At 39.5% G+C, this 13,628-nt stretch overlaps 1 protein-coding gene across 1 annotated transcript; it reads right to left on the bottom strand.

Moving 5' to 3' along the window:
- Positions 1-1,000: 1,000 nt before the first annotated feature.
- LOC124939122 (protein FAM98A-like) lies at positions 1,001-5,442 on the bottom strand. Its single transcript, XM_047479631.1, has 2 exons — positions 5,043-5,442; positions 1,001-1,020 (listed from the first exon to the last, which is right to left on the bottom strand). Exons 1-2 carry the CDS (start codon positions 5,440-5,442, stop codon positions 1,001-1,003), a joined length of 420 nt encoding a protein of 139 aa, XP_047335587.1.
- Positions 5,443-13,628: the final 8,186 nt, after the last annotated feature.

Raw genomic sequence — 13,628 nt, 5'->3', positions numbered from 1 at the left:
GGAGCAACTGCTATCCAGGTACCATTCAGAGTTTCCTAGCCATTTCTTCATATCCTGCAAAATATACATATTTACAACTATTTGGTACCCACATTTACTTGGGTCCAAAAGCGATTAGTCCCTTAGGTATCCAAATTTTAACAAGTCAGACAACTTTCCCGGTTATGGTTCTAACTAGTTTTCCTGCACTTGGTTTGGAGTCTTTCTGCTTTCCTAAAGGTGCCTTATTCGGAGGTGGTCTTTGGTTTACCCTATGCGGTTCGACTTTCTTACCTTTGGGTCGGTTGACTTTCCTTTTCTCAGGGTGAAGCCATTTTCAAAATTAGTTGGACCTACATAGATTAGTTCGTCTTCCGGATATGAGGCACTTAATTCCTCTTCATCGGTTAAGGAACTCTTCACAAAACTTACAAAGGGGAGATTATCCTTTGTGAGTCTCATTTTGTCGAAGTGGTTCTGGTTGTTGGATCTGTTGTTCTTGTATCCAAGACCAAACATGCACTTAGGGTGTCTATTATAACTACACATTTTGTTCACCACTTCACTGGATCTTTTCCATGCGGCTATTCGATACTGGATTCGGGCCTCATCCTCTTCGGTCAGCTCTTTGACTGATTCCTCGAACTGTTTGGTCTTAGAGGGTAATTCCGGTGCTATCTCGGTTTCCAGGATTCTATCAGGTTGTATGGTTTTTGGTTCGGTCAAGGTAGGTGCTATGAGGTCGGTTCTAAAGTTGGGTAATAATGTTAATAAGTTCTTATACTCTGCTACCATATCATTTAGTGCATTGAATAACTCATCTTTAGTAAATTCATCACAGGGAGAGTCGAATACCTGTTCCTCGTTTGCCATTAGGCATGTGAGTTCATCATCACTATCACTGTGAGCCCATTAGCTTCCTCCATCATCGGCTATCAATGCTTTCTGAACTTCACTACTTCACCGGTTTGTTGATAGTTATTTCGGTGTTTCTGATCGTCCGGTTTATGGTCATCTCGCCTCAGTTTTCTGCATTCCCACCTGAAATGTCCAAAACAGTTACAGTTATAACATCTAACATTAAATTTATCATCGTAGTTATAGTTGTTATTTGTTGGTTGACTTCTTTTCATGAATCTGCCAAATTTCTGTGCAAGTATTGCCATGGCATCCTCGGTGAACTGTTCAGCGGTTCTGATCGGTGTAGGAGCAACCGGTTCTGTGGATGTGTTGAAGTTGAGGCTGAGACTTCTTCTTCAGTCCTAGATCTCATTTCAAACTCATATGCCTTGAGATCTTCGAATACATCGTGTAGCTTCATCTTGCTTAGACAGTTTGATTCCCTCATCACCATTGTCTTTATGTCCCATGCACTTGGAAGAGATCTTAACGCTTTCATGATGACTTCCTTGTTGTCATACTTCTTGCGAAGAGTTGATAGCTCGTCTATCACACCTGTGAACCGGTCAATGTATTCCCTCATTGTTTCTCCCGGTCTCATCATGATGTTTTCAAACTTCTGGGTGGCCACCATTATATTGTTTTCCTTGGTTCTTTCATTTCCCTCATGAATCTGAATCACTTCTTCCCATATTTCCTTTGCGGTTTTGTAGTCTCTGACCTTTCAGAACGTATTTCTGTTCAAACTGTTAGAGATGCGGTTTCTGGCATGGTTGTCCAGATTGTTTCTTCTCCTGTCTTCAGCTGTCCAGTCCTTTCTGTCTTTATCAATATTTACTGGTCCTTCAGATAGGATGAACTGCATCTCGTCATCCATGGTGATTAAATGCAGGTGCATGCGTGCCTTCTAGTTGGCAAAGTCGTCACCTTCTAGCATTGGGGGCCTATCAAACGACATGCTTGCTTGAGTATTGAAACTAACTGTTCTGATACCAATTATTAGGATCTAGATCGCGACTGGCGGACCGGGGTCTGGCCGGTTGTCGCGTCTCACTCAAAGGTTGGTGATTAATCCTGTTAGAGATTAATACATGGGTTTCAATACTACACAAACTGTCACAAACCCTTGAACCGAGTTCAAGTGCGGAAGTGGTTTGTTTCAGGTTGAAGCAGCACACACAAGAGATAGGCAGAACTGGATTTGGATGAAGTCGGTTTGGAGTATGGTAGGTCGGTTTTTGGGATTCGGTAATTCGGTTATGATGATGTAACTCGGTTTAAGTAGAATCGGTTATGATACAAGACCGGCAGAAAGTAAATAACAAGATAGAATTTTATGGATGTTCGGAGATAAACTCCTACGTCACCCCTTCCTCTTGAAACCGCGAGAAGGATATTCACTAAGGAATACACAAACACAATCCGATCGAGACTTATTTTCTGCTCGATAACACTCGTACAATTGTAACCGAAATTGTAATCACTCTTCAACTACACACTTAAGCTCTTTTAATTTAGAGAGATAGAACACGATTTGTGACTTTTGTTGTAGAAAACTCTCAAAACTTGTAACCGCCTTTATTCCTCTTCAGCTCCTTCTTTTATAGGTGAAATGTGCCAACGGTCACATTTCATTTCCTTGAATCTGATTGGTTGAGCAGAGGTTCAGTGATTCAGACTTGGCGGTCTAGTCTTCAGACCTGGCGGTCAAACCGGCTAGGTTTGTCTTTTACTCAATATGGCAACTGTCGTTTGGACAGTTGCCTGTACCTGGAAGATTTCGTCTCTGATTTATCCTAGAGTGGAAAGATCTTGTCGGACAATCTTCTGCAGCCTTCAGACTGTCCTTAGACTTGTATGAATATGGCAATACTAAAGTCTGTTCCTTCGGTATCATCCTCAATAGATACTCGAAGTATCTATTTGTACTGGTCGGTTGTTTATGTTAACCGGATGACTTCCGGTTTTCCATAGCTTCTGATTGACCGAATGTTCAATGATATTGGCCTTCTGTTTTGACCGGTCTTATCTTCTTGTTCGGTTAGTTCTTGTTCGGTTGGATTGCTTGACCGATTGAGTAACTTGACCGGTTGAGTAACTTGACCGTTTTCTGCACAAGAAGTTTTTTTTATTAAGTTCTATTTAACCGATCTAATTTTATCTAACAAGTTTGTTTATGGATGTTCGGAGAAACTCTCCTACGTCACCCCTTCTTCCAACCACCGGAAGGATTCACTATAATATGATTCGAATCAAATACAGTTTAAATACACTTAACTCACTATTGAACATAACACTTTCTGTTAAATTACAAGATGAAAAATATCACTCAGCTAAAGGTGTTTTGATTCTAGCTCTCTCTTGATTCACACACAGTACAATTAGAAAGAAGCTTCACAGCATGAATATTCAAAGACTTGAATTCTCTCAAGATCGGCAAGTTCGTAAGGTTAGCAGTTCTTCATGTTAAGGTTGATTGTCCGTTGTCCTTTAGATTTGTTAAATAATGAGCAGGAGCTAACGGTCGAATCTTTTAGAATGATACGTGGCACTCTTCCATTGGAAAACCTCCATTGTACACAATAGATTTTGAGCACAAGAATCGTGGCCGTACATCACTAGTAGTGCACCGGATATTCCATCAGGGATGTACCTGCAAAACAAGTAATGTGATGAAAATTCTCTTAAGTGGCATTCCTTGGTTGGTTGCATATAGCTGTTGTACTAATCTTCACTAGAAAGTGGAGCAGGAGTAAGGTACAGCTATAGCACGTGGGTAGGTGAAATGCTAGCTTCAAGCATACTGCTTAAACTGAGCATTAGACGTACGGATTGTGAAAATCAGTCTAATGAAATCAAACATCTCCTTCTAATAACTGAGTCTATTAGACCGCCTGGTCTAATAGAATTAGACTACACGTCTAATTACAATAACCATTAGACTTCACGTTTAACTCCACTGAGTTAGACTACACGTCTAATTCCAGTTCTACCTCAGAATTGTCTGAAGGAGTTAGACTCACGTCTAACTTTCACTAATTAGACTACACGTCTAATTATCCAAAAACCATTAGACTAACTCCACTGAGTTAGACTACTCATCTAATTCCGGTTCTACCTCAAACTTGTCTGAAGGAGTTAGACTCACGTCTAACTGTCACTAATTAGACTACACGTCTAATTATCCAATAACCATTAGACTGCACGTCTAACTCCACTGAGTTAGACTGCACGTCTAATTCCGGTTCTACCTCAGACTTATCTGAAGGAGTTAGACTCACGTCTAACTTTTACTTTCTATTAGACTGCACGTCTAACTCCATTGAGTTAGACTGCACGTCTAATTTCGCACATATTAGACTATCCGTCTAATTGCAAATATATTAGACTACACGTCTAACTCCGATGAGTTAGACTGTACGTCTAATTCCGAATATCTATTAGACAATCTGTCTAATTACAAGTCTATTAGACTACACGTCTAACTCCGCTGAGTTAGACTGTACGTCTAATTTCGAATACATTAGACTTATGTCTAATTCCGTATACATTAGTCTTACGTCTAATTCCGTATACATTAGACTACATGTCTAACTCCGATGAGTTAGACTGTACATCTAATTCTATGCATTCATTAGACTACCCGTCTAACTTCGATGAGTTAGACTGTACATCTAATTCTATGCATTCATTAGACTACATGTCTAACTCCGATGAGTTAGACTGTACGTCTAATTCTATTCATTTATTAGACTACACGTCTAACTCTGATGAGTTAGACTGTTCGTCTAATTCTATGTATCTAATGCCAAAATCGGTTTAATGATCCTCATTAGAGTCAAATCTTATAAAGTATGATTTCGATACACCTGCATCAAAACTCATAAGTCATTTCATCATCAAAATCTCAATGGTTAAATTATTTCAACACTTAGTCAAAATAATTTGACCCAATGAAGAAATTGGAAACCTGCATACATATACCAAAATATGCATTCATCATATAGATAAAACAAACCCTTGTTCACTTACATCAAACTTCCAAAACCAATATTCGAAAAACCATCAAAGAAACATTGTTTGAAGGACTTAAATAGAGTAGAGGAAAAGAAATTATTGTTCTTCCCTTTTAACTCGAGGATCGGTTGGACTCATTTCTTGACCGGGAAGCATGTTGAGATAAGGAGGATAACCGCGACCACCACGACTGCCTCCACTTAATCTTCCACCACAGTCACCACCACTGGCACGACCACCTTGATCAACATTGGATAGCCTACTACGGCCACCTCCACTGTTTCTGCCTCCACGATCAACACCACTACGACCTCCACCTCTCTTGGTTGGCCTATGATTATCATCGTTGCTTGGGGCTCGTCTGGATCTAGTGCCGGTTGACACACCATCATTTCTTCTACTTGATTCACCTTGAGCGGGTCGAGGTTTTTCTTTTTCAACATTAGCCTTTGCGTTCTCCTTTGCTTGAAACTTTCTTGCAATGGAGTCCGCAAATTCCTGTCGTTCATTATCATTTCTGCTCAAGCAACCCTGAATTTCCACCATCTGATTCTTCACTAGACTAAATTCTTCCAAGGTTTCCTTGTGACGTTCATCATTGAATTGCCTCTCAATGTCCAACAATTCGGTTTGACGGCTATATGAGTCTCATACGTGTTCTTCTTCAAAGTGTTGTCCAACTCATTGAGAACTTTGAGAATTTCAGCGAAGTCCTTTCTTTCTTCTTCCTGATTATTCAAGGACTTTATCATGCTCTTCTGAAGAGATGAGAGCACAAAAGACATAAATTTTAACATCTTATTACCACCAGAAGAGGATTCTTCATTTGACGAATTTTCTTGAGACTCTGCTGCCATACTTTGAATCGGCTCAAAGTTTGTATGAGTCTACAAGGATTGCTCCAGTTGATTCTTCTCTGCTTTCTTAGCAGCTTCATCCTTCTCTTCTTCTAATATTTCTTCTTAAGCTCTCTCAAATCTCTCATACAGATTTCCAGAGTAGTGAAGAGGAATGTTGATATTTTCATGAACATTTCTCACAATGGTGTCGGGAAATAGAAAAGGCTTCTTATATGTTGCTTGTTGATCCTGTTCCTCCTCAGATGAGGAACTTTATTCTTCAACAACCTTCTCTTTGGAGGGTTCCCCCTCAGATCTGATAGTTTTTGGCTGAGTTACCTCGACCACTTTCTTTTGAGCTTCCCCTGTTCTCACAACAGGGGTTATCACAACATCTTCTTCAAGAGGAGCTTGATCGGCCTCCTCAATCACATCTTCTACACGAATTTCTTCTTCATTTGTCTCAAGAGCTTGTTTAGGCTCTTGAACAATCAATTCCTCTTCTTCTTCATTTGGATTCTCTTGAATAGGTTGATCCAGAATGCGTCTCTCTTCGGCAGAAAGATTCCCGAATTTGATCAAGAGAGCAGCATCTAGCTCATCTGCATCGTTATCAGCATCAATAATATCCATAACTTCATCATCATTGAGAGGACTTGCGCTAGAGCAATTGGCGCTATGAATGTATCAAGTAGCTACAGAGACGTAGCCATCCATGATGTCGTTCAGCTTCTTCAAAACTTTCATTTCCACTTCAGATCTCTTCTCAGCAGGATTGAAATTAGCCTCTGAAGTTCTGGCCCATTTAAGAACTTTATTTTCATTTGCTACCCGCTTCTTCCATTCTCGGGTTATCGCATAATTCGTAAGAGAATCATTGTATTTGGACGACAATCTCTCTAGACACCATGATTCAAAAATCTCCAATTTTTCTTGCTGTAATGGCTTTGACTTGATCTAATATGAGGTCAACAATCCCTGTTGCCTCCGATACTTTTTCAAGAACTGGAGTCGCAATCTTCTTACCTTTTCCAACAACCTCTACGGGTTTTGGAGCAGGTCTGGGTTCACTAATCACGATTCCACATGTCTGTCTTGCGGAACGCATCAATTCAAACGTAGATTGAGGTTTCTTACATAGCTCAGCAGCGAGGTTTACACGAATAACTTTCCCGGCTACCAATGAATCTTTAGGAGCGGGAACAGAAACTTCTTGTTCAACAGATTGACCAGCAATAAGGGTAAGAACAACACCTTGTTCTGGTTGAGATAACTCTGTAGCACCGGCGGCTACTAGATCAGATTGGACAACAGGAGACACATTCCTGTTAACATTTTCAACATTTGGACCAGCTGACTCAACAACGGGCCCTTCAGCAGACTCTCTCAACGGAGAAAATACAGATTCAGCTTGTTCCGCAATAGGAACATCAAACTTAGGCTCAGCGACCAGAGATTTAAAGGAAGTTACCTTAATTATTTAGACGCGCGGGGCGCCTTCGTCTTCTTCTCCTTTGAGACACGGGATCTCGAAGGCTTTCTTAAAATGGTTGACAAAGTAGATAGAGAGGACATCGGGATTGCAACAAGTATGCTTGGATCTTGCCTTAACCTTGAATCGACTGATTTAGAGTCCTTCTTGTTTGAACTTTTCAGACTGGAGGAACTGGCCTCCGATTCATTCACTGTTTTCGATCTCTTTGCCCCTGTTGACATGACAGAAGAAGACGGTTGCTTGGATCGGGTAGAAAGCTTTCCACCAGTTTGAAGACTAGATGCACCAGATGCAGATTCTAGGTTGTTCTTCATCCTTATTAGTGTGTTAGCCACTGTAAGGGCAGTAAAAACTCTCGAAGAATTGATCTGCACAGGTTCACCAACAGGAACCCCCAAATGCTTCAACCAATGACTCAGTTGGGCCGCAAACATTATGTTTTCCTTGTTCGCCTGACAAATTGAAAAGCAGAGGTTCTGATAAAGGGTATGAGCCCAGTTTACCTGGATTCCCTTCGAAATAGCGCACATATAGTCAAAACGATCTTGACTATAGAGATGGAAAGAGCCAGATTTCCCTTGTAGTGCCTTTGCCACCATGTCGTTCAGCAAAATGAAATGAGGTTTAAGGGCCTTCTTGAGTCCATTTACATGGATTATCGAACCATCGGCAGAAAATATTCTCTTCATCTCCTCCATGATTTCTGGTGAAAGAATCAGATCAAACGTGGGCCCCTCCGTTGGAAGTTTAAAGAACTCCGCATATACAGTTTCATCGAAGGAGAACTCCATGCCATTGACGGTTGCTACGATGGATTCACCCACCATAGTTGCGGATTTGAAGAACTCGCGAACTTCTTTCTCATAGAATATGAACGGACCGCCTAGATACTTCCTTAACCCAGAATATTCTAGGGTTCTGAATATCTCCACCACCTCTGGTTGATCGAAAGAGTACACTTATTGAAAATCCACCTGCAAAGTACAGTGACCCAAAGTGATTTTCTTGTTCACCATTTTTGAAAGAATATGAACCGACACAAGATTTCAGAGAAATTTTAAGAGAGAAATGCAAAGAAAACTAGGGTTCTTAAGAATTTCAAGGGATTGAAAACTTTCAAACTCATGCACTAATGTCCTTATATGGACAGAGAATAGAGATACAGAATAACCGTCTTTTCTTAAGGGTATGGCCCATTAATAAATGTTAGACATCCTTTTTCAAGGAGTCATCATTAAAATTGAAGGTATATCAGTCATTTTCTCTAAACTTGAAAGACACGTGTCTTCATGTTGGTAAGAGATGACTGTTTGATATTTTGAGCGGGAAAAAATAAATAGCTCTCAACGTTGGACAACTGTCCTTGATCAGTCTAATCAGCACGTAGTTAGATGTTTTTCTTACTCCACAAATCCATAAAACAAAACGTCTATTAGACGGATGAGTCTATTAGACGCATACGTCTAATTTCTTGTTATTAAAATCCGTCTAATGTCTATTAGACGTGTACGTCTAATTCCGCATAAACACCACGTGTTAGACGTGTGTCTTGTTAGACGTGAGCATCCTATTGCTCATGACGTAAAAACGTCTAACGTCTATTAGACGCGTACGTCTATTAGACGTGTACGTCCAACCGCGTAGGTTTTAAACCTCAACAAATAGACTTAGATGAATAGATTTTGAGCAAAAATACGTCTAAGTACAAGCCGTTTCTTTTAAACACACTTGTCTAATTAGATCGATTAAGAATATTCGTCTAGAGAGTATCTTTGGTACTTCCAAAGTAATTTTCCCTCTCATTTTGTATAGGGACAGAAAAACATAAGAGATAGTTTTTGTGGTCCAAAGACCAAAAACATTTTTAACAAAAAAAAAACATTTATTCTACTAGAATGGCAAATGCCATTGTTGATCTTCAAGGCTGTGTACTCAGAGGAGTACTCTTCTAGCTTCCTTCCTGCAATCCTCCTATATCACCTACAAAAGAAACTATTTACACATTTTGGTACCCATACTCAATTGGGTCCTCGGTCAATTAGTCCCTTAGGAATCCATATTTGAGTTATTCTGATGGATTTCCCATTTTGTGTTGTGATTAATGCATAGGATTTTCACTTAGCAGATGACTTCCTGCTAGCCACTGCTCTCTTAACTTTTGAAGAAGATTTTTTTTAAAACTCCTTGACTTAGAGTCAGGTTTTAGATTGCCAGACTTATTAACTGCTTCTAGCTTATTCTTAAGCCAGCTAACAGTAGGAGGAACATAAACTATTTCATGTTTGAAAGCAACTTCTTCATGAATATGATCAGATTCAATGTCAGTCATAGTCCCTTTGACAAAACTTATTGGCATAAGTTTGTCATATGAGTTGGACTTTTTGCATGACAGGTTAGGGTCATTGCTGTCATATCCCAATCCGGATCTAGATCTAGCAGGTTTCAACATACTGATATGATATTTGACAGCATCTCCGAACCTTGTTTATGCACAGACAACATAGTTTAACCTTTTGTTTTCAGATGAATGAGTTTGAATCTGTTCTTTGAGCATCTCATTCTCAGATGAGATCTCTTCAATCTTCTTTTCAAAAACATTTGACTCTTCAGCTTTAGACAGACTTGGTTTGTTTACATCTGATGAAGATTTAGTTTCATTTAGAGATTCTGCTAGCTTTGTGTACTCGATGACCATGTCATCTAGTGAAGCTACTAGTTATTCTCTTGAAAACCTTTCGGAAGAGAAATCAAATACCTCAGTCTCCTGAGTTCTTTCTTCATCTTCTCTTGCCATGAAGCAAACTACCTCTTCTTCATCACTTTTACTGGATGAAAAGTAGGAACCACGGCTGCTTCCTCCATTCTTTCCGTCGCCTGCCATAAGCGCCTTCAGATCTTTTCCATCATCCTTGGCATTTTCACGCTTTGGCTTCCGGCATTCCGATGCATAATGACCTTTAATACCACAATTAAAACAAGTAACATTAGCTTTAAATTTTTTGTTGTCATTATAATTTGAAGAGTTTGAGTTAGAGTTGCTCTTATTCATGAAGTCGCCAAACTTCTTCACGAAGAGAGACATGTCATCGCTGCTCAGCTACTGAGCTGCCATCTTCACATCCGGAGCGGTTGGTGGCTCTTCAGCAGTCATCAGCGCCTTGGCAATGATAACGGATGTGGGTTGATCTTCTTCCATCCTACAGTTCAGTTCGAACTCATAGGCCTTGAGGTCAGCAAAGAGATCAAAGAGAGAGATCTTTTTAATATCTTTGGATTCTCTCATCGCCATTGTCTTTATGTCCCATTCCCTTGTAAGAGCACGCATGATCTTGATAGCAAGCTCCCGGTTGCTATAGGTCTTGCCTAGAATAGACAGAGAGGAGACGATCTTGCTGAATCTGGTGTCGAAATCGTTCATTGTTTCACCAGGACACATCTTGAAGCTGTCGAACTGTTGAGTGGCAACCATAATCTTGTTTTCCTTGGTTTGCTCGTTGCCCTCACATAGTTGAGTGAGTCTGTCCGAGACCTCTTTGGCAGTATCACATTCGATAATGTAGTTGAACATGCTGTCATCGAGAGATCTATACAGAACATCAAGATCCATGTTGTTAAGATTGTTCTGCCTCTTTTCATCAGCGGTCCAGTCAGCCTTCTCCTTATCAATCTTGATAGGACGTTCTGTGACAACGCTCCACATGTCATCACGAAGAGAAGAGAGATGAGCACGAACTATTTTCTTCCAAACAATGTAGTTTTCTCGAGAGAAAGTTGGAATGGCTGTAACACTGACATCTTTGGTTATGGTCGACATATTTCAGGAAACACTTGAGAATAGAAAAGGGCTCTGATACCAATTGATAGGATCGGCTTTATCGATAGAGACGGGAGTTTGGCTAAGGATAAAGGCTTATGAAAAACGGTTTGAAAGAAATCCTGTTAAGGATTTAATTCGCTTTCTATTCTACGCAAACACTTATAAACACTTGAAACAAATTCAAGGCGGAATTATTTACATGGGTTTGAAGCACAAGATGAAATATGAAAAGATGACATAAATAAAAGAACACAACAATTTTTTTTATGGATGTTCGGAGAAACTCTTCTACGTCACCCCTTCTTCCAACCACTGAAAGGATTCACTATAATATGATTCGAATCAAATACAGTTTACACACACTTAGCTCACTATTGAACAGAACACTTTCTGTTCAATTACAAGATGAAGAATATCACTCAGCAAAAGGTGTTTTGATTCTAGCTCTCTCTTGATTCACACACAGTACAATCAGAAATCAGCTTCATAGTATGAATATTCAAAGACTTGAATTCTATAAAGATCGACAAGTTCGTAAGGTTAGTAGTTCTTCTTGTTAAGGCTGATTGTCCGTTGTCCTTTAGATTTGTTAAATATTGAGCAGGAGCTAACGGTCGAATCTTTTAGATTGATACGTGGAACTCTTCCATTGGAAACCTCCATTGTACACAGCAGGTTCTAAGCACAAGGATCGTGGCCGTACATCACTGATAGTGCGCCGAATATTCCATCAGGGATGTACCTGCAAAATAAGTAATGCGAGGAAAATTCTCTTACGTGGCATTCCTTGGTTGGTTGCATATAGCTGTTTTACTAATCTTCACTAGAAAGTGGAGCAGAAGTAGGGTACAGCTATAGCACGTGGGTAGGTGAAATGCTAGCTTCAAGCACACTGCTTAAACTGAGCATTAGACGTATTTCAGTTAGACGGATTGTGAAAATACGTCTAATGAAATCAAACATCTCCTTCTAATAATTGAGTCTATTAGACCGCCTGGTCTAATAGAATTAGAGTACACGTCTAATTACAATAACCATTAGACTGCACGTCTAACTCCATTGAGTTAAACTGCACGTCTAATTCCGGTTCTACCTCAGACTTGTCTGAAGGAGTTAGACTCACGTCTAACTTTCACTAATTAGACTACACGTCTAATTATCCAATAACCATTAGACTGCACGTCTAACTCCACTGAGTTAGACTACACGTCTAATTCCGGTTCTACTTCAGACTTGTCTGAAGGAGTTAGACTCACGTCTAACTTTCACTAATTAGACTATACGTCTAATTATACATTAACCATTAGATTGTACGTCTAACTCCATTGAGTTAGACTGCACGTCTAATTCTGGTTCTACCTCAGACTTGTCTGAAAGAGTTAGACTCACGTCTAACTTTTACTTTCTATTAGACTGCACGTCTAACTCCACTGAGTTAGACTACACGTCTAATTCCGCACATATTAGACTATCCGTCTAATTGCAAATATATTAGACTACACGTCTAACTCCGATGAGTTAGACTGTACGTCTAATTCCGAATATCTATTAGACCATCCGTATAATTACAAGTCTATTAGACTACACGTCTAACTCCGCTGAGTTAGACTGTACGTCTAATTTCGAATACATTAGACTTACGTCTAATTCCGTATACATTAGACTACACGTCTAACTCCGATGAGTTAGACTGTACGTCTAATTCTATGCATTCATTAGACTACACGTCTAACTCCGATGAGTTAGACTGTACGTCTAATTCTATGCATTAATTAGACTACACGTCTAACTCCGTTGAGTTAGACTGTACGTCTAATTTCGAATACATTAGACTTACGTCTAATTCCGTATACATTAGACTACACGTCTAACTCCGATGAGTTAGACTGTACGTCTAATTTTATGGATTCATTAGACTACACGTCTAACTCCGATGAGTTAGACTGTACGTCTAATTCTATGCATTAATTAGACTATACGTCTAACTCCGATGAGTTAGACTGTACGTCTAATTCTATGCATCTAATGCCAAAATCGGTTTAATGATTCTCATTAGAGTCAAATCTTATGAAGTATGATTTCGATACACCTGCATCAAAACTCATAAGTCATTTCATCATCAAAATCTGAATGGTTAAATTATTTCAACACTTAGTCAAAATAATTTGACCCAACATAATTAATGAGGAGGTCTACGTTGAGCAGCCTCCCGGTTATAAAAACTCTACTTTGATAAGTCATGTCTTTAGATTAAACAAAGCATTATATGGTCTTAATTAGGACCTTAGAGCATGGTATGATACTCTTACTATGTTTTTATTTGATCATGATTTCACTATAGGATTTATTGATAAGACATTGTTTAAGTTTGAAAAAGATTCTTATATCTTACTTGTTCAAATATATGTTGATGACATCATTTTTGGGTCAACTAACCCCAAGTTGTGTGAGAAATTTTCTAAGATGATGACAGATAAATTCGAGATGAGCATGATGGGGGAGCTAAGCTTCTTCTTAGGCCTTCAAGTTTGTCAACTTGAAGGAGGCACTTTCATCAACTAGGCGAAGTACACAAAGGAGC

Source organism: Impatiens glandulifera, chromosome 5, assembly GCF_907164915.1.
Source record: "Impatiens glandulifera chromosome 5, dImpGla2.1, whole genome shotgun sequence".
NCBI lineage: Eukaryota > Viridiplantae > Streptophyta > Magnoliopsida > Ericales > Balsaminaceae > Impatiens > Impatiens glandulifera.
This window is presented reverse-complemented; position numbering and strand designations above follow the sequence as displayed.